At 33.5% G+C, this 23,491-nt stretch overlaps 1 protein-coding gene across 1 annotated transcript; it reads left to right on the top strand.

The window, feature by feature from the left end:
* Positions 1-2,163: 2,163 nt before the first annotated feature.
* Positions 2,164-22,919, top strand: LOC128551609 (uncharacterized). Its single transcript, XM_053532505.1, has 7 exons — positions 2,164-2,255; positions 5,035-5,100; positions 9,665-9,780; positions 14,909-15,021; positions 16,012-16,104; positions 16,429-17,472; positions 18,039-22,919. Exons 1-7 carry the CDS (start codon positions 2,253-2,255, stop codon positions 18,725-18,727), a joined length of 2,124 nt encoding a protein of 707 aa, XP_053388480.1. The 5' UTR covers positions 2,164-2,252; the 3' UTR covers positions 18,728-22,919.
* Positions 22,920-23,491: the final 572 nt, after the last annotated feature.

Raw genomic sequence — 23,491 nt, forward strand, 5'->3', positions numbered from 1 at the left:
GGTCTTATACTGAGGGCTTTAAGAATCTATTCTTCCAGATCATTTGCTATAGGCACTACGGGACGAAATCGCCGCGTGAATTGCCAGAATAACGTGAGAAGAAACAAATGACCACATTCTACGTGTTATATACCTTAATAGGGTTAGGGTTAGGGTTAGTAGTTTTTTCTTTTTATTATTATTATTAGCGTACATGCTATATTTTGTTACAGAAATAATGTTTACATTTACAACTGAAACTATAACATTACTTAATTTAACAGAGGTTTTTTAAGGATATTTTCATACTAAATTCGTTTTAAACATTCTGACGAATTATGAAAGATGTAATGTAAAAAGTACTTTATCACCAATTTGCTCAAAGGGCGGGGCGTAGATGTATGCGAATTTTGTTTAAACACACATTTTCAGCTGTTTTCAGGTTATATTAAGATAGTGGACCCGTATTGGTAATGTTTAACAATTGCATTAACTTGATACTGTCCTGAAGGTAACATATTTTTGCACTGTGATTTATCTTTAAACCCTTTTCGTTGTTGCTCGTTTTTTCTTCTTTTTTCTTTTTCTTATTATTATTATTATTATTATTATTATTATTATTATTTGTTAATTTTGTATAAATTGTGTTGTTTTTTTTCCTCCAGCTGAAACAGAGACACATTTCAAAGTTTTAGCCATTGCGCAAAACGATCGAAATACGTTCGAAAAACCTAGTTTATCCATCGTTAAACCTAGTTTTTCGACTGTGAAGCTGGGTTCATGTTATTTAAGAAATAATATATCCCATTTAGTGATTTGTCGCTGAATAAATCATTGTTTGGAGTTCAGATGCGAAGGAATCATATCACGAGGGCGGAGTCCGAGTGATATAACAATATGCATCTGAACGATAAACAATGACTTTATTCAAGAACAAATCACTAAATGAGATATGTTATTTCGATTCTAACACGTTACCAAGGATTATAAAGTACATCCTTGACGGCATAAATTAAATATTTGCCCGTTTTCAATCGGTTTCTTTTCCAGCGCGCCGCTATGCCGTTTGACGCTATGACGTAATAATTGTGACGTCAGAACGGTGAATTTTTGTATAATAATTAACTGTTTTCAGCCTTCTTTGTTTAATAGAAAAATGAATTGGATCGTGTTAAAATATTGGACAATATCCATACATGTCACGTCCGTAAACTATGGTTCACTATCATAAACCTAGGCCAACGGTCGTAAACAGGGGTTCATGTTCATAAACTCGTAAATATAGGTTCACGGCCGTAAACCAATTTTTTAATTCTAATATATCGACCGTACACCATGGTTAACGTTTGAAAAACTAGGTTTCTCGAATAAACAATGAATTTCGCTCGTTATCCTATGTGGTTTGATTGGATTACGTGCTCGAAATTTGACTTTTTGTAAGATTTTAATTTTTGCGGTTTCAGATTTTAAAGTGAGAATTATGTGCCGTTTGTATCACTAATGAAGCAAACACAATGTATTTTTCACCATCTATAGTCTGTAATATCCTTACACTACCTTCACAAGTTAACTGAGATGGTTCATCACAACAATACCCTATGCTCGCAAGTTTGATATGGAGAACCCTTATAATATCTAAGATTTTGCAAACATCCTTCCCGCACAGCTTTAATTCAGTGTTTTGTGGTAGCCAGCCTTTCTGTACTTTCAGTACTTTGATTTTTATATGCACTGGATACATTCATTTCTTAATTACATGTTAATACCAATGTACCGCAAATTTTAACATATTGGATACGTCACATCATCATGTAATTGCCGTCTGATAGAGAACCCCCAATTTAGGGCCTCGTAATCTTTAATTTCACTTATAATTACATTTATACATCAAATTATATTATATAATTGAATCTTTCAACTCTATAATATATTTAAGTCAGATTTACCTTAACCTGGAATTTAAACAACATTTTACTTCTATTATTATTTCGTATCACGTGCATCCCTCTTGGGGCCTCACGAAAACTTAAATTGGGATATTTGAGCCTGGTATCCACCCTGGCTGAATTCCATATACCCCAACGAACATTTTGATGTATGATACAATATTGTACTAAAATGCCTACGGATTTTTTTTCTTGGGGCTTTTGCCAACTGTCTATAGAAAAATAGTCTATTTGTAAATAAGATTATCGAGTTTTGTCTAACATTGTGTATTAAACTACTGTTAAATCGTTAAGGAAGAGGGAACAGTTAGAACACGGATTATTGATATGGTATTTCTTTTCAGTTTAAATAATATGATACGGCATTTAATCAGAATAATAAATCAGCTGTAGTACCTTTCGTTGAACTATCTTTATCTCAATAACACACTTGTTATTTTTCATACAAATTATATTTAAACTGCTGGAAGCTATTAGAATTTACCGTAAATCCGAAATTTACAGCACGAGTTTATGGTACAATTGGTCTCGTGCTCTTTGAAATACCATAGCTTTGGTCAGTCAGAAAATATTTACACTTTACAGAGGACCGAATATTTAGTTTTCATATTTTTACTTTAATTTTTGAAAAACTGAGAAATCGGAAGTTACGTACTCCTTATATTTACGAAGTTTAAGATGGATATAAAATCTCATAAATTAGGCGCATATCTATAATATTTACATTGATCAATACTTGTCTTCCAACCAAATGACTCATTTAATGATTACAACTTGGATTCGCTCCAACATGCAAACAAAATTATTCTGAAGTAGGATATAAAAACCGAAAGAATTGATCGGTTCAAGAGTTTTGTATGATAGGAAGAGCAATTAACTGGGGGTTTTTTTCTGGTATCATTAAATAAGTTGCGTATATTTTAAATTCTTATTTAGGTTTTGTCAAATGAACTTTTCTATTTTGACTCACTAAGATTTTATTTATGTCAGTAACAAATAACAGTTACTGTAAGTGATGTTTTTTTCTCTAATATAACATGTACAGTGTGTGGTATATTTCATATTTACTTTCTTTGTTTTGAAACTACTTAACAGTAAAACAATGCATGAGATATACTGGTTAAAATGATATACAGTTATTGTAACCTTTTTTCTTTATTTATATGGTATATTTCGTATATCATTTGAACATTTTGCTTATCTTAGTTATTTTCTAATAGTCGGCATTTTAACCGGAATCTAATGATATCTGGTAAATAATAAGTATATAAAACGCATCAGTTTGCATCAACCTTGCTGCGTCGCCGAAATTTTCTCCTTGTTGTCAGAGAGATCCGTTCTTAAGAAGTTAAGGTATGGAATGCTGCTTTACATTCATTCACTATTTTATGATATTCTCAATTCATTTTCTGACATCCTCAATTAATTTTATTATTTCGTAACATGTACTTTGTGATATCTTGAAATATAGTGTATTAAATTATATCATAAGTACAAAAAAATCTTATTCATTTATAGTAGTAAGATATATTTTGTGATATCCTGTTATGAAACAACGATGTCACGTAATAGAATGTTGGATATCTCTAACTACTAATACCTTTTCGTATCCTTCTTTCGCCTTTATGATATCCATTATGACTTTAAGGATATCACAATCTGACTAAAGCACTTGATCTTCTAAACGAAGATCTGAGAACGACCCATTCACATTCGTCTTCTGTATATTTTGGATTTCCAATATTGTTATTTTTATTTTCGCAAATCTATTTTTGTTTGCACCGATCAGACAACTTGTTCGAATGTCAAAGAGTAAGAAAAATTTGCAGTTAATCCAGGGCTCGAACCCGGGACCTCTCGCTTACAGAGCAAGTGCCCTACCGACTGAGCTAACCAGCTATCTGACCTCTTTCGACATAAAAATTGTTGATATCAAAAACCAAGGCTTTCTAAAGCTTGCAGAATGTTGTAAGTTAGCTTTTGATTGGCTAGCGGAAGGGTTGTCAGAACGAGGCCATCAATAGCTCGTTGTCAGATCCTATGCGTAGCGTAATAGGAGATGTACTTTAGTCAGATTGAGGATATCACAATGTACATTTAAAGATATATATAAATCGCTTAGAAGTACATCAAAATATGTTTGATTTTAAAATATCTGAATTAATTATATAAATATTAATAATTCGTACACAATACTAGTATTGCACGGTTCTTAATGACTTACTGATTGCAAAAAACGATTTACATATAATATCTTTTATAGATTTATATGATTCAGTTTACGATATCCTGAAAAAGAATTTAAAATATACATATTTTCTTTAATGATACTATAAAAATTAGTTTAGTGATATCACAAATTTGATTTATTTTATGATATCCTTAATTCTATCTTATGATACTTTAACTTCATTTTTTCATTTTATAGTGAAAAAAATCATTAATGGACATCATGAAGTAGAAATAAAAGATACCATTAACTGAATGAATGATGTCATCAAATAAAACTGATTTTAAGATATCAATAACTGAATTATACATATCCATAGTCATTTTGTGATATCTATGAATGCACTAATGATGTCCAATATACTCTTATGATATCATTAAATGAATCTGTGACATCACTAATTGAATTTGTGATATTCATAAATTAATTTAGGATAACACAAAAGAGTAAATCGACAGTAAAACGGCACCCCATAAAAACATAACTTAGTGAAATAAAGTATTGTTTCCTTTATGTATTCGTTGCCAAGTGTTCAATGTCACTGGCTTCAAATCACTTGCCCCTCACCGATTTGGGTTCGAGTCGCACTCGGGACCTTGAATTCGTCATGTGAGGAAGCCATCAAACGTGCTTACGGTGGTTCTACCCAGGTACCCACTCGTGATGAAATAATGCACGAAGGGGAACCAGAGATCTTCCTCCATCATCAAATATAACCTATAATTGTGTCGTTGCGCCGTTAAACCCAACAAAAATCAACTTTGTCTATTCTTTTTAGTATGGTTCTAAATACATGACTCGATTACTTAGACGAACATTTCAGCTAATGAACTAATTCAACTTAGTCCTCTCAATAAGCTTAAGTTATTTTGATCACAGGGCATCGGAAGTAGTACGGGAAAACAATTCATTGGCGTATGTGAAAATTATGGACAGAGACAAAGGGTAAGAACTTTTATTAATATTCTGTTTATTTCTTCTTACTCAGATGTTACAACAGAAGTTATATAAACACATATATTCACACTTGATAAATGATTACATGGGATATGTACGCTTTGTTACTAATTGTTTCAAAATGTCACAATTTTTCAGACAAATATAGCGTACACATATGTATACATAGATTGTGAAATGTAGAAAGTAAATGATAAGCTGAAGAATGTATTTGGGTATCGAGTGTGATTATGGTATGCATCGTCCCAAGAGTACTTTTTTTTCGAAGGGCTACCAAGGAACGTGTGTGCACAAAATACTCGTTTAGACAGGAGTTCGGTGTGTTTACGCGAAAGTGCAATATATACATCTAAGAGTCTGTTTACTCGGCATATATAATACTGATATCCCGTTGCTTAGAATACAAGCCTCTAAAATGTACTTTATGGGTCATAATAAGAATCTTCTTTTGCATATACAATGTACAAATCATGTGCACTTTATTATGAGTTTTGCATGGAAACTTGAACAGAAAGTCTCTTCATTCACATGTCGGAGTTCTTGGATAATCCCTGCATCAAAAGTTTCTACATATACCAACGGTTTACATAATTTATGCCTTAGTTTAAACAAATTTGAACAGTTCATTGTCTTACGCAAGCATATTTATGCCATTTACGATATTCAAGCGGTGTGGACATTGAAGTTCTGATCTTGTACCCATACACTTGCAATGCACTGAGCCATTCCCGGTATAAATTCATTGCAGATATAACTGTAAATACTGCAATGTGTACCGTTCTATGGATATGCTTAAACCTATCGAAATCTGATGTTAAGTTCATTCTTGCTGCCCATAATGCTAGATGTTTATCTTCTATGCGTTTTCTAACTATTTATTTCCATTATCCTTTTGACGGGAAGGACATACCATGAATTAGTCATTCAAATAATTTGCAAGAGCATATTTACTGAAGATCAGAAGATTTTTCTATCTTTAGCTCTGGCGGTCCGTATTTGCAACCAAGTGAAACCGTTTGAACAACTACGGTAGAGGACCATCCAAGAAACATTCATGCCAAGTTTCATCAAACTCCATTCAGTGGTTATGGAGGAGATGTAATTTAAACATAATGGTTGACGACGGACGGACTGACGGACGCACGCACGCACGACGGACGACGGACACAGCGTGATCACAATAGCTCACCATAGCTCATGTGGGCTAAAAATTAAATTAACGTAAATAACATGCTGTAATTCTTAGAGAACCCGCATGCCAGATGGCAAAATTCAGAAATATGATCTACATACAAGCGGCTTTAAAGAACGGGGTCTGAGTGGGCGGGGAGGGTTTCACCTTCTAGCTTGATGATATAAAAGAAAATGGTGAATACACCACCATTGACTCTTAATTTTCTTACAGTCCTTTTTGATATGAAAACTGCCTTGAAAAAGTCCGAAACAAACCTTGAAATAATGAAGTCCATATATAAAGAAATCAAGCCGACATAAAAGGATCATTTCCCAATTTACACACAGGTTTCCAAAGATGAATTAAAGGTTGGTTGTGCCGCCGTCAGCCACCTACATCAGTCAAATTACGTTTGCCAACTTTTCAGCCGAGGCAACTGCTATTGATTTAGCCATTAAGGTAATAGAGGCGTAATAGAGTACCTCCTTTTTGAAGAGTATTCAATTCGTACCATAACCCACTTTTACTGCAATTCTCACGGGTGTGTGTGTGTGTGGGGGGGGGGGGGGGGGGGGGGGGGGGGGGTGAGGCGTAGATTCAAGCCCTCCTGGGACCAATTTTTTCCCCCTGTTTTCCATATTTTCTAGTAAGTTTTTACTTCTTGCAAGACTAATGATTGATTTATTGTACAAAAATGGAAAAAAACAGTAATTTGATAAGCGATTTCTTGCTGTTCAAAGTGAATTTACAACTTCAACAGAAGGGGCAGAGTTTCACATCTTTAAAAATATTGAGTTACACGCGGTAAAATTTCTCTATTTTGCTTTCACTCTTTAGATTACATATCGTGGAAGAAATTTAGGTAGGTTTTACGTCTGCCCCAAGGTTATTTTTTAATGAAGTAAGCAAAATTCAAAACAGAAACACAGGATTCGACCTTATTTATTCAATGTTGAAGTTAGAATTCTGTATCATTAAATCCGTTTACTTGAGACACCCTAGATAAAATGATATTCACATTTTTATTTTGTGCTTTAATACTTTGATGATCCTTTTATTCATGAGGAAGAATTGACCTCATGACCGATAAGGCAGAAAATCGATATCAGTGGAGACAACAGCTTTATGGTATTGGTAACGGGTGACCGGCATTGCGATGTCGATATCTGTTGCCTCCGGGTATTATCACCCGGATGTTTATTTCAATTTTAAGAGGTTTTTCATAACTGACATGCATTTTTAGTTTACAAAGTATGTAAAAGAAGGGGCTTTTCGTAAGAAATTAATAAAGTCATTTTTTACCATAACAATACTTAATATGTAGTTTCTTAAATGTTATTTTGTATTTTGTCTTTCAAGTCACAAAATATCAATAAATAAAACAAATAAATTTTAGAACTGACATTGTAAAGGTTCAATAACTCTGTTTTGCATTTTTACAAAATTATGCCCCTTTTTTAACTCAACAGTTTTTGGTTAAATTCTTATATGTAAGCTGGTATCTCAGTACCTACTAATGGGAATGGATTGAAACTTCACACACTTGTCTACTGTCATAAGCTGATAAGCACTGTGTAGGTTCCATAACACTGTTTTGCATTTGTACAAAATTTTGCCCCTTTTCGACTTTTGTATTCATTCAATTGACAAGGCTGTTGAATAGTCGAGCGTAGCTGTCCTTCGACAGCTCTTGTTTTATATATATATATATATATATATATATATATATATATATATATATTTTTTTTTTTTTTTTTTACTGTTCTTCGTTCGCAGTATTCAAAGATATGCATATGAATTAAATCACGTTACAATATATTTCTTTCAATTAAATGAATTTATTATTCAACTGGCGGTTCTTTTTGCCAAGGACGTTTGAACCGTTTGTTTGGGCCACGGAAGATCTGCCGGAATAAGAAGAGCTCTTCCGAGATGTTCGATTGTGCGTCTCCTGTTTTTTAAAATCTGTGGTTTCCACCCGATAGTCGGAATAAAAAAAAATACAATTAAAAGAAAATGATATATTTTTTTCACTTCCGGCGTCAGTTCGATTGAGATTTTCTTCCAAGCTTTCCTAAAGCTTCTCGGAAGCTATGCTCTTGGGCCTAAGTGAACGGAGCAGTTGACAAACATGCCAGTCAGGTGAGGTTCTCGCAAGTTCTCGCAAAATGATCGCATTTATTCTGAGGTCATTAGGTCATGGTCACAGTGACATAGTTCCAGACTATAACCCAAGAAAACTTGGACCTAGGATCTCAAAACTTGATAGGAAGGTTGGCCGTCACCGACAGAATTGTCACGGGTTGCTTCGGTAGAGCTAGATATGCTGCTATTTGTGCCAACATTTGTATATACGTGGCAACATATAATGTTTGTTTGTATGGGCAGAGGGTTCTACTTTTCAGACTCTATACTGGCAAAAGGGCTGTAATGATAATAAATAATATATCATAGATATATATTTATTTCAACAACAACAATGATGCACGTGTGTATTACTTATCGTAGCGATGACGGGTGCTATTAATAACCTCACATAATTATTAATATGATTTTCTCTGTTAAAACACTCTTACGCTAGAATGACGTCACGTTATCGTGCGGTGACGTCAATGATTTTGTTGCGACCAAGAAAGAGCGCTACTGTATTTTATCTACTGTTTTAAGCGCATATTAGAATGGAAATAATCTATACCAAAAACCGTATTTTAACACTGTTTATACACTCGGGTGGTAATATGTCGTACAAAAAGTTTCACTACGCCCTCGTGAAATTATAACGCCCTACGTGTAACCGCGCATCGTGCATAGATAAATGTTAAAACACTCTTTTAGGTCGGAAGTTTACAACAAAATTCGTAATAGGTCACAATTGTAATGACCTGCAACAGGGAAACTGTTTTTCGTCTATAGTACAACCTATCATTTAACCAGAGACATAGATAAAAATTGTTAGGTATGTAGGTGATATAACTTTAAAAGGAGCAACACTGGAGTTTTCCTAGGTTTCTTATTTTAAAAGATTGTAAAGACTAAACTGCCCAGGGCCCAGTTGTTCAAAACTTTAACAGGCGATTAAGCCAACAATTGGTTAACCTTTAGAGTTACATTTGGACATTTTAGAAGACTTCGTCAAACCTATTATAATTTAAGAATTATGAACACTAAAATATCTTTACAGTAAAATTAAAACATTAGTTAAACAGCCAGTTAAAGTTTCGAACAACTGGGCCCAGGTCTACTACTTGTTCTCTGCCAGACGATAGGGAAGCCAAACATACAATTTCTTGAGTAGATTAGAGACGAAAAAGTCTGCAGCGGGTAACAAACAACAAAAAAAGCAATAAATTACTTGTACTTTTAAACATTTATATAAAGGGTGATGGACAAAGTCAGACTGAATTAAAACATGAAGATCGAACATCTGTTAGCAAATCTAGTGGTGAGAAAACGCTGGTCCCGGAAAACGAGGAAGATTTTTATATAGAATCAAGGTATTACTTTTGTTATCTCTCTCAGAATACAGCTAGGTGTCACATAATTTATAGATTATTGTTTAGCATAGTCACGGGTGGTAAACGCGCAATCCAATTCCCGCCGGGAATTCGCTTAAAATGAATTGCGCAACGTCCGGTGCTGGTGTTGCGCGTAAAAAAGGACGAAATTGAGGTATGTGAAGTTATGATTTTGATTAGTATGAGGCAAGAATAAATTTTCTCGAAAAAAGCAAACTGCTATTCGACACAATTATGATAATACATCATATATATAAAATATCTGGTTTGTATTTTATGATTCGGCTCTATTATCACAAAAACTCTGGCGACACGAAGCGTGAAAAAAGTATGAAATCAACAAAAATGGAAGTTTCTGACCTCATATGCCTAATCTGAGGACATCTGATGCTTTATATGATAACTCAGCTGTTATAAACTAACGAATATCAAAATTGTTTGCTTCAAATCCTGCTTACGGGGACATAATTGACAAAAAAAATTAATCGGGAGTGGGGTTGCGCACCAGGAATGGAGTTGCTCGTATACATCATAATGTATATAATGTATACGCGCAACTCCATTCCCGGGGCGCAACCCCATTCCCGATTATATTTTGCCAATCTTTCCCCCAAAAGCAACATTTCATTCAAGTGTATGTAATATTCATGACTGTTTTACACGTGTTTGATCATTACAAGCGTCACATTTCCAGAAAGAAGGCACAAGAGTTAGAAAATTTGCATTTTTCATGATTCCATGCTTTTTTGACAGTTCGAGCCAGCATAGTTTTCGTGATAACAGAGCTGATTCTTAAATTAATAAGTTGGTATTTCACATATATGATCTTTATTCATTTTTGTGTCGAAAAGCATTTTGCTTTTTTCGAAAGCACTCGTAAATATGTCATTATTACAAAAACAAAAACCCACCTACCTCGATTTTGTATATATTGATACGCAACACCAGCACCGGAAGTCGCGCAACCCATTTTTAGCGTATTCCCACTGGGAATTGGATTGCGCGTTTACCACCCGTGATAATAGCAAAGAATAAGTCAACATCAGATGGTAGTTTAGGTGTAATGTTTTGTAGTTTCTAACGAATAATGCTTCTTTGATTTTTAAGGTGGTAGGTTACTTCAATATTTGTATGTACGCGCCCAACCGGAAGCTAACGTGACTTCGAAAAACTATTATAAATGTGTTTGTATGTTCATTCTTCTGATAATAATCCTGAACCTGCTTAATGGTTCAATAATGCAGAAATAATGATTCTAACACGATCCGATTCATTTTCCTATTAAACAAAGAAGGCTGAAAACAGTGAATTACTATACAGCAATTCACTGTTCTGACGTCACAATTATTACGTCATATCGTCTAACGGCATAGCGGCGCGCTGGAAAAGAAACCAATTGAAAACTGGCAAATATTTAATGAATGCCGTACTTTAAAGTCCTTGGTAACGTGTTAGAATCGAAACAATATATCTCAGTTAGTGATTTGCTCTTGAATAAAATCATTGTTTGTCGTTCAAATGCGTATTATTATATCACTCGGGCTGCGCCCTCGTGATATAATTCCTTTGCATCTGAACTCCAAACAATGATTTATTCAGCGACAAATCACTTAATGAGATATATTATTTCTAAAATAAATCGCCACAGAAAAGCTTCAAAACAGTGTTGCCTTAAGGAGGTAGGTTACCTTGTTACCAGGGTAAATTCAAATTAGTTGTACCGCAGCTTTTTTTTTGTATTTCGTGTAATATGAAGTTTTAACTGCCACAATCTCAATTTCGTTTGTCTCTGTCCCTTCAAGTTCAACTTTTATCCAGGTTTGAAGAACGTGACCCTCCAAAGGTATTTCATATTGAAAGAAGAAGGAAAATACGGATATTTAACACTTTTCAGTGTATTTTAGTTTCATTGATATCCGTAGAAGTCTGCATAATCGATAATTTGACTAGTATGCACGTTAGGTTTCTAATGTAAGCTTAAAATGTATATGTCGCGGGGCTCGTGTTTCCATGGTAACGCATTTTCTCTAACTTTTAAACAACTATGTATAAAAATAGGGGTTTTCGACGACTTCAGTGCCATTCTGTTAATGACCAACATGGAATATTTGGGTAATATTATTAGCAAAATACCAAACACTTTACATGGTACCCTATTTTTCTTAAAGTTTAAAGTAACCATGGCAACAGAGATGTTTAAAACAGCTTATATCTTGCTTTTCGTCGTAATTTCTTATAAAAAAATTGAATAAGATTATCTTTCTAGTTAATGTAGCTTTAAAACATCTCATTTCTAACATAAGTTATATTTTCGTGTTATTTGCATTTATTCAAACAAATTTCACAGCTTGGAATACTTAAAGCTTTATCCCTCGTCTGGCATTTTACATGAAAAAATCGTTCAGCATGCTGCTATTATTCTCATGGATATTGTTGAAATGAAAACAAAAAGCCGAAGCTGTGTTTCTTAAATAGACCAGTGTCAATGCTTCTGAATTTTACATTTAGATGCATAGGTCACGGGCTTCGTTTCCATGGTAACATCAATTCAATTCAAGAAACCACAATTTTCTACTGAAATTTGAACAATTTTAGATCTTAGTTTTAGTATATAAGTAACAAATTATCAACGGAACCTGGAAAATTGGTATAACAAATCAAACTGCTAGATTTTTTATTTGAAAATGGCCGTAACAAGTAGCCTTTCACCCAACTATATTCCAAATAACATTGGTTACCATCATCCATTTTCTTACATTCCGCATAACATTTCAATATAACTACATAAAAGAAGCAAAATATTGATTATTATTCAGAGCAAAAGACTCATAAAAATATTTCAGCAAATAATGGTTATTTGAAAATAGTTAAAATAAAGAAAATGCACAGAATTACGTACTTTCAAGATAAAAGCTTTTAATTTTGCGCGGTAACTGACACGTAACGCCATGACGTAAATGACGTCATTTTAAGGCAACATTGTTTTGAAGCGTTTCTGCGGCAATTTATTCATTATTTCTGCATTATTTAAACATAAAGCATCAGATCGAAGACAGGTTCATAATTTGTTTTCAGAAAAATGAATATACAAACACATTTAGTTTGTCGTAAACGTCGTCGTAAATCGTCACGTTAGCTTCCGGTTGGACATGCGCACATACAAATATGAAGGTAACCTACCTCCTTAAAATGACGTCATTGACGGCATGATGTTACGTGTCAGTTACCGCGCAAAATTGATAGCTTTTATTTTGAATGTACGTAATTCTGTGTATTTTCTTTTCATTTTTTTTTAATATTTTAAACAGCCATTATTTGCTGAATTTTTTATAAGTCTTTCGCTCTGAATAATGATCAATATTTTGCTTTGTTTATATAGTTATATTAAATTGTTATGCGGAATGTAAGAAAATGGATGATGATAACTAATACTATTGGGAATATAGTTGGGTGAAAGGTTACTTATTACGGCCACTGTCAAATAAAATTGGGCAGTTTGATTTGCAATACCTATTTGTCAGTTTTCGTTGATAATTTGTTACATATATAGATCTACTAAAACTAAAATGTAAAATTGTTCAAATTTCGGTAGAAAATTGTGGTTTCTTGAATTAAATTGATGTAACCAAGGAAACGAAGCCCGTGACATATATTTGTAAAATTCAAAAGCGTTGACACTGGTCTATTTAAGGAAAACAGATTTGGCTTTTTATTTGCATTTCAACAATATCCATTAGAAAAATGTAGGGATAATACAAGTTTTTTGTGTATTAACGTCTGCAGAAGCCCGCGGGATTGTTTGTGACCGAGACCGAAGGTCGAGGTCACAAACATATCCTAAGGTCGAGGTCACAAACATATCCCAAGGGCTTCTGCAGACGTTAATACACAAAACAAACGTGTATTGTCGCTATTCTTGCATAAAAAAATATTTCACGACGATTTATGTATTGTTTTCATATGTGATGACTTGACGATTCCGGTACATTTTTTATTTACCATTCCTGTTGTTCTTGGAAACGGTAAACATGTTTTAAATATCCGTATCCAGGGCCCGGAAATAAACAACACTATCAAAAGCACATCCTGAAGGTTTCTAACCGATTTTTTTATCTCTCATTATTACAAACATAAAATTACCAATAATTGTTCATATCATTTCACAATTTGGTGGACTCGATCACAATTTCAAGAATAATAACTTTACATTCGAGTTACATTGAGTACGGACACGCAGTTGGAGTACGGATGAGTACGAACGTAGTGTCAAGTTTCCAAGCTGTTTATATAAATTCTTCGAGAAATTAGATAAAAACATACCGACTGATACTTACCAAAATCATAAATATGATATCTAAAAACAAAGAATCGCACAGGTAAACACGCGATCTTTTAACATTCACGGTTGTCTACAAAATCTGAACTGACGCCGAGTTCTAAAAGGGGAGTAAACAAGGGAAGAAACGAGTACGAACATTGTTGGGAGCAGCGCTTTTGCCGTTAGTTACTGATACAGTAAAACATTCTATGGTTTAGATTGCACCTTTAATGCTTCAAGAAGAGGTTTCTATGAAAGAAACAAGACGCAGATACCAGATGTCAATCTGCGCAGAATTACATATACGTCCCTGGGAAAGCATTTCAAAAATAAAAATCGGGTATTAACAGCACGTGAATTGCCTTGTTTGCACACGATTTTTCTCCCGTTAATACATGGGCGGATCCAGTGAAAAAAGTAGTTTTTATGCAAGAATAGCAGCATGCAAAACACTTGTTCCATAAAAATGTCAGACGAGGGGTACTGCTGTACGTATTCTAAGCTGTGAATTTTTTTTAAATATTAGCAAATAACACGAAAATATTACTTACTTTAGAAACAAGGTAACCTACCTCCTTAAAGTCACTGCATCAGACTAGTATGTTATCAGTATTACCTAGGACTATTGTTTTATATATATCGTTTGTCTAATGCGTGCGTGACTGACTTCCAGACGCAGAAGTCCATAAGAGTGATGTAGATCTAACTATTTAAATAACCATTAAATAAGTTAAAGAAATGACAATGTCATTTATTTTTTCTTTTTATTTTGGTTTGCAATCCGCTTAGTTCGTCGCGAAATCAGCAGCCTGTTCACAGTTCTGAAATTCAAACAGGTATAGCTAGTGCTTCCCTGTCGGCAGCAACTAAGTCACAGGAATGCGAACCTTCGAGAGACCAAGGTATGGATTTCACTATAAATATAGATAAAACATGTATTCTTCTTTCCGTGGTTGAAAAATATCTTTATAAAATCGCGTGTTTCTTTGATTTTGTAATAAAGTAATCCTATTCAAAAGACTTTTTCTGTTTTCACGAAACTTTTTTATTATTTAATACACATAATAGATCTATATTTTATATTTCAAAACAGGGCTTATATATAGACAAAAGAAACAGAAGATTGGTTTTTAAAATTTGATTTCCTCATCCCAGAGTTTTGATATGGGTACAAAACAGGTTTTATCATAATTTTGTGTGTTAATGCACTGGAATGAAGAATTGTTCATTTAAGTTTGACAATTTTTAGGTTTAGCTAAATAATAGTTCAATACCTTCTGCTTGATTTCCATACATAGTTCTAGTCTTGAAAATATATTCAGACTTCAAGCAGCGCAACTGTATCAGATCGGCTATACATACATTTCCCCTTCAGAATAGCTTTACATATTCAGATAATGTTGTTTTTTTTGTGTGTTTTTTTAAATGGTGAATTTTGTTATAAAAAGCATTAAGATACTTTATAAATAAAAATATTTTAGCCCCGTGCACGATTTTTGCTGGAACTTATTTGAAATTCTGAACCTTTAGCAAACATTCAAAATGGTTGTTTACATGTAGAGCGGATTGTAAGATATTTTCGTGCAAAGCTGATATGGATAATACAATTAACGTTTTCAGTGGATCTTCCTTATTCCATAATTATTGTGTTTAGATTAAATATCATGGAAGATGTAATAAGAAAAAAGAGCATGTCTTATAGACTGTGGATAATCTGTAAATTTTAGATGTGTAGATTTCTATTTTTTCAGTGCTTTACTTATCTCTCATTTCACGGTTAACGTATAAGTTACAATTTACAACGTGTAATAGCACTCAGCACGGGGTACACTGCTGTTTCGAAAGAAAAGGCAAATGTTTAACAGTTTAAATCATATTGTCTTCATCTCTAGAACTATCCCTACAAGATGAAATAGAACGAAATGAAAACAGTGGAGCTGACAGCGAAACAACATCAAATAAACACATTCAGCAATGGAAAATCGGTACATATTTATATTTTCGAATTCCTTTCTGGCCCTTTTTAAAATACACATGTACATATTCTTTTAACATGCAGCAAGTCTGCGTATGGCAACTTTCTAAATGCAGTTCATGAAAACTCCTGTTCGGATTATTTGGTTCAGATGGTAGGTAGTAAGTACAATTATGTTACAGGACGAAAGTATTTGCACGTACAAAATAATCTTGTCATAGAAGGTTTTGGCGCTTTCGTACACAAGAATTTTCTTAAATTAGTCAGTTACCTCAGTTGTAGAACCATTCACTTCCATGTTATTGATGATTGTTTTTCATCAATTACTATTTAGATCCAATTGTATGGAGTCATTATCTTGATAATGACGATGAAGATGAAGCGATGTCCTTGTTACAAAAGTGGACATTACCTGATAACGACGTACTCAACAAAATATGTCAGGCGAAAGCACGCAACTCGAATGTTGTTAAAATGATATGTCGAAATATTTGCGACTTTATCAAGCAAAAATCTACTATGATTAGACATGTGTGGTCGGCATTTAGGCCAGATGGAAATGAAGATATAATATTTGTTATGTTAACCAGTCATCCAGTGGAAATAGAATCAGCATTTCAAACGTACCAGAGATGTGAGGATGAAATCTCGGATGAGAGCCAGAATGAAAACGAGCATATTTATCATATGCAACAGCAGGATGGATTAGACAGCGAGGAAATGGACAAGCTTACGACATATGTGAAGCAGAATGCTAAGAAGTTAATGCAACAGCATAGCAATCTTACCAAAATTTCTGCAAGTTGGGTCAAATCATCTGGTTACAATACTTTAGATGCTTGTATAAAAAAGATTCCTTGTATAGCCCTTTATGTTCATATAAAGGGTCTTGTTCCAATAAACGAGGAGCCGTTTCAGAAAACCATAGTTGAATATCCGTTCGATGTTCGAGAGGGTGTATTTACACTATGTGGAAAGCCAAGTGATTTTCACCGAAATGTCAAAATGGGATGCGAAATAGACAGCGGATACGGAACGCAACAGGGAACCATTGGACCGTTCTTCGAGTTCCAGGAAAACTCGGAAATCTACTACTTAACAAGTGCCCACGTGTTACTTGACACTAGACAGATGGAACTGTTAACGAAACGCCAAGATGGCTGTATTTTCTACGGTATTTCTGGTTCTGACACGTTTCAACCTCCCGAAACAAAAACAGTAAAAGAAGAAAGTAAACGCTATTACCTTGGTAAAATAGAACTAGCTGTTTATAAAGAAGGTGATGATAACGCAGCTGGCATGGAACTCGCACTGGTTCGACTGAGCAAAGACCGTGTTCCAGTTGATGGTTCTTTTCCGGAAATTTCCAATATGAGTGGTAAACCTTTTGATAAATAAAATCGATTCTATTTTTTTTTCATTATATCTTTCATTTCATTTTGATCTCTATTTCTATTTAGCGTGTTTTATTTATAATCAGTACATAATATAATAATTCAATGATAGCAACATTTTTTAATCTGTAAACATGTAGCGTACTTCATTTCTAACTGATTATAGTTAAGAATGAAATCAAACGTATTTCATTACTTTTACCATTGTATATTTATAAAACACTGGCCCAGGGATAGTTTGCGAGATAAGAAGAAAAGTTTTTGCTTGCGATAGGCATAGAGTAAAGTGTTGCATAACTCATGTTCCTCATATGTGTGCACATAATTATGTGACGTATGTATTAAGATATTGATAATTATTTTAAGTTTTTACTATTTCATTTCAACTGATTTCGCTTGCAAGTATAATGTTATGCAGTGTAAATGATTTAAATTAAACTAATCGCTTATATTTCTGTCATTAATCAATTAATGTGACTTTTGTCTCACAATTATGTTTCCAATAGTATTTTTAATAATGTTCGTTTATATAAATCTTCATTATTTTCAGAATTTGGACAAGGTTATCCTTTTCATTATTCATCAGGAAAATATGTTGGAATGAAGAAACTTACGCATACAACTGATGTGTACAAGTACGGATGTACTAGCGGTCTAACGAAAGGACGATGCTTCGTACACGGTTCCTCAGTTAGAACAAATAAACTCCAGGAGAGGGGTTATGGGATCGACATAACTCTGTATAACCAAATTGAAATAGCGTCAATAACACCGAAACAGCCATTTGCCGTACAGGGCGATTCTGGTGCTGTTGTCCTGGTTCGTGATGGTAACGATCTAGCTGCAGTTGGATTATTTGAAGGAAGGATGGAACATTATTTCGTGGTCACACCAATCGAAGACATCGTAAGAGAATTGAGTGAAAACCTTTCACGGTACAAAGGCGTAAGATCTGAAGAAGAAATGGAGTTCGAAGAATACAGTCGTTTCAAGGCAATAAAGCTTTATTTTGTGCCACAGAATCCTGAGAGTACAGTCAATGAAACAGTTCGGGATGAAGTATCACGGCAGACATCCAGTATGCAGACAAATATCATACATCATGCCGAACATTCTTTAGGTACTGTTAAAGAAGAACTTACAGCAATGAAAGCAGATATCGCCAATTCAAATGCTGAGATGATGCGATATCTTAAGGCACAATTTAAAGAAATGAAGGATTTGATAGAGAAAAAGTGAAGTTTTAACTATTTTGATAGTACTGTCTGTCGTAGATTACACAGTCGGGGACAAAATACTTTTAACAGCCATACTTATAGTGAGAAAGACGTTCTAGATTGCTGTTTGAAGAACATATAGAGCTGCTCGATTGGTAAATGTTTTGTATATAAGCTTGTGTATTTGAAAGCAGTGGTGTCAGTTGGTATCAGTAATTACCCATGAGAATATGTATTGACATTTCACACACTTGTTCACTGTGATGATCTAACGTGCACTGCACAGGTTGTTTGCTGGCATTCATGTTAACGTTCATGGAATTAGATTGACAATTCATATGATTGTTCACTTCACTGTGATAACCGGAGAGTCAGTGTACATGTTATATCGCCTTATTTTGTTTTTGCTCAAAGTTTTTTTAGATTTAGGTCTAAGGAAATGTTTAAAAACAGTTTGTGAATATTGGTATCTTGTATAATTTCATAGAAGGGAAAATTACCATGTGTCGTTGTATTACAATTGTTGTTTTTTTTGTACTTGCTAATGCATTTAACTACATGTACATATATTTTGAGACAATGCTTTTAGATACACTAGTGTTGTTTTCCGTTTCGTTTCCGTTATTGTTGATTGTAATACACACTTTTATTATTGCATTTTTAAAATAATATTCCGCTAAATAATGTGTCACAGTTCGTAATTAATTTTAATTACATATTAGAGGTCTGTTCCAGAAGTTATTCTACATTTGATTAAGAGATGTTTTCATTAAAAGCTCTAGGTATTTTTTCTAATATTTTTTTCTAGAATTACTAATTTTATAGTCCCATATTTAGTAAGAGTATAACCGTTACGGTAGTCTTGTATGGTGTTCAAATCTCGATACTAGGTCTAAAGGTAAAGAAATATTATTTTGCTCCCACTCGAAGAAGAGGGATGTACCGGTTTACCAATTGTCGTCGCTTAGTTATTCAGCCGGTCGATAAACTATTTCCAGTCTATAACTAGAGAACGTTTTGATCTACATCATCAAGCTTCATAGAATGGTTGCCTTTGGTTTGACCGTATTGTTTTGGAGATAAATAGATCAACTGTCAAGGTCAAAGTAACATTGAGGATGAAAACGGTATCAACTCAGCAACTAGAACGCTTGAGCACACAGTCGTTAACCTTTATAGGATAATTATCTGTCCGTAGGTCAAAGGTTAAGGTTACATTGGTCTTGATTTTGAAATGATTTATACTCAATAATTACAGAACTTTTAACAGTGGTCAGTCACATTTTGATTATGTAATGACTTTGTTTTAATCTTTATCATCAGATCATTTACGCATATTGATGCTCACTGGGCGCTTGATGCATAAAAGATATTCACTGCTGGTGTTTTTCAAAATTGATTTTAATGTTAAATGACACAAAATGTGTGCAATTTATAATATTATCTTGTTTACAAATGGAAAGGAAATATAATGTAAATATAAGAAATGAAACTATTTTTTCGGTGTTCAGCGAAACGAATGACAGAATAGGATCGACAAATGCTCGATTCAGGGATTTGTCGATCCTATTTTGTCATTCATTTCGCATGAACACCGAAACTAATCATTTCATTTCTGAAATGAATCTGGTCATGTTAGAATTCAGTTTTAGTTTTATTATTTTGAGCGTAACGTCGCGTATTCTTCGTGAAATAACTTATTTTCAACCCCAAATTGTATTATAAGTAACAAGTACAACTAGCGTACCAAAACAAAAAAATTAATCCTAACGGACACTACTAAAACACCTTATAAACACTGTCAAAACCGCTATTATGGTGTTTGTTAGTGCGTTCAGTTAGAGATCAACTGAAACAATCAAGGAATGGCCGCGAGTTCCATAAAATGTATCGCGATTTTGAAGCGAGTTATTAACTTTACAGAGTCATACGAAGACTTTTACCTCTTTATCAGCCTGAGGAAACATATATAGTTTTAATCCCTTCAGTTTACCATTTATAGCATATCTCCTAGTTGCCACGGTTATGTAATCTCATCTTAGGAATAACATAGAGGGACATAATCTAGCTATTCATTATGATTACATAACATAAGCGTACGTTTTATACTACTACTTGTTAACGATTGTTTTGCATTTCTTAAGGATTGTTGAATGTTAAGTACGTGTATCGTGTTGTTACTATGTCGTTGTTTCTGTCTATTAAGTTTGTAACTCACCCTACACTCCTTAAAGGTACCAGGTTCTGTCATCGTAATGTAGGCACGGCTATGGCCATTCCTCTTTCGGTAATCAACACCAAACTTATTACACATTACCTACGTCTAAAACAAACATTCATAAACAGTGTCATATATTTTAGTTTTATACTATGATTACTTTTTTTTATGTTAAGTATATATGTGTTTAATGTTTGATATGCATAATTACAGTCATACTTTTTACAAATGTCATCAAATAATATGGTAAAAACTGGCCTCTGAACCAATGTGACGTACATTTTAAAGTATCCATGCTCTATTATCTCAATGTCGTTTCTTACAGGCTGACCTTTAGCAATATTAGAACAATGGTCTTTCTTAAGAGGTGGCTGATTGCACAACTTATTCTAAACAATATAAATGGGAATTGTTTACGTACTATTATGAACATGTACAACAAAGTGAAGTCGTGTACTTTTTCCAATAGTATGACATCTGATTACTTCCCTTGCAATGTTGGTGTAAGGCAATGAGAAAACTTGTCTCCCCTGTTATTTTCACTCTATTTGAACGACTTGCATGAATTTATATTAAACAGCAACCTAGTACATGGTGTTAGATGTAACAAACATATATTAGATAATAACCTTGTAAATTTTGTTAAATTATTTGTACTTTTATACGCAGATGACACTGTGATTTTATCTGAATCTGCTTCAGACTTACAATCAGCACTCAATGTTTATGCGACTTACTGTGAACAATATATATTAGTTTTAAACACGAGTAAGACTAAAATCCTTGTATTCTCTAGAGGAAGACAAAGGCATTATAACTTTACCTATAATGGCGAAAACATAGAAATAGTATCAGAGTTTAAATATCTTGGTGTTTTATTCAACAGATCTGCTTCTTTTTACAATACGAAAAAAGAAATTGTGAAACAAGCCATAAAGGCTATGTATAGTCTTATTAAAAAAGCCAAATCCCTTTGTCTACCTATCGATACCCAAATCGATCTATTTAGTACCATTGTTAAACCTATATTGTTGTTTGGTTGTGAAATATGGGGATACGGAAATATTGAATATAGAACGTGTTCAACTTAAGTTTTTGAAACCTGTTTTAAAGGTTAAATCTAGTACGCCAAATAGTATTGTGTATGGTGAAACGGGTGTAAAACCTATTGCAATTGACACTAAGACAAGAATTATTTCATTTTGGGCAAAAACTGTATCATGCAACGATGTAAAACTCACCAGGGATATGTATTTACTACTGTCCAGTCATTACAGGTATTCAAATCCAGTTGCAAACAATTCAAGAAAATTTCTTTGGAATAGAAATGTTCAGAATATATATATAAACTGTGGAATGTCGAACATTTTTGAGTCCCAGTCTTTTCCGAATCCTAAATGGTTGGTTATGTCTGTCAAGCAAAAGCTATTTGATCTTTTTTGAACGAGTGGCATTCAAATTTAGAAAATTGACATAGCTGTAGAAAATATAAACTTTTCAAACCTGTACAGGTCATAGATATCTTAATTATATCATAAAATTCAGAACAAAAAAAACCCATAAACTTTCTGTTGAGACAGGGAGTTGGAATAGAACTCAATATGATGAGAGGAAATGTACCCTATGTAATTCAAATATTGGTGACGAATTTCATTACTTACTTGAATGTTCTATATTAAATACGTTAAGGAAAATATATTAAACAACAATTTATTCGTAGTCCAAATATTATTACATTCTATAAAATTATGAATACAGATACCAATAACCATGTTCTTTATAGAAAGATTTGTCTGTTTGCAAAAGAGATTATACAGATGTTTCAACATTGACATTTCATATGTACAAATATTCAGATTCGGGTCCTGCTCCCGCTTTGTGACGATTTACTATATTTAACAATTGAATAACACATGTCTCACTATGTATTTGTTTAATTTGGTGCCTCATATTGTCATGTATACCATGAAATGAGAGAAATAAATATTGTATTGTATTGTATTGTATTGCATTGAATTGTATTGTACAGCATTGGCGGGATAAAATGATTTTTCTTGTGTTCCATTCATTGAACATCTTAGTCCTTTCTCGTCATTTAACTTGAACGTGTATTGAGCCCACATTCCTGATCAGACATTCATCAGAATAATCTGAGCTAAGTTTAAACTCAGTCGTTTCGGGTGAACAACTACGTCTGAATCTGAACTTAACACTCTAAATCGCAGACTTGCGCAGCAGGTATATTCCACAATTCTAACATGAGAACTTTATGTGATACTTACCAGAATACGATCATTTATTTTTACTCTAAACATATTTCTTTCTTTAAGGCGTTAATTCTAGCTTTGATAGAAAAGATTACTAGCAGAAAATATATTCAAATTGGGCAGTAGTTATATCCGTTCCATTTATGAACATAATGAACAGTAGTATAAGAAATAAGGGTTCTGGGACACTTTTTACCATTTTTTTCAAAAAATTTAAAAAAAAAATTTTTATTTTTATCTAAAAAATATTTTTCAAAAAATTTTACACAATAAGAATTACCCTGATTAACGAAAATAATTT

This window comes from Mercenaria mercenaria, unplaced genomic scaffold (genome assembly GCF_021730395.1).
Source record: "Mercenaria mercenaria strain notata unplaced genomic scaffold, MADL_Memer_1 contig_130, whole genome shotgun sequence".
NCBI lineage: Eukaryota > Metazoa > Mollusca > Bivalvia > Venerida > Veneridae > Mercenaria > Mercenaria mercenaria.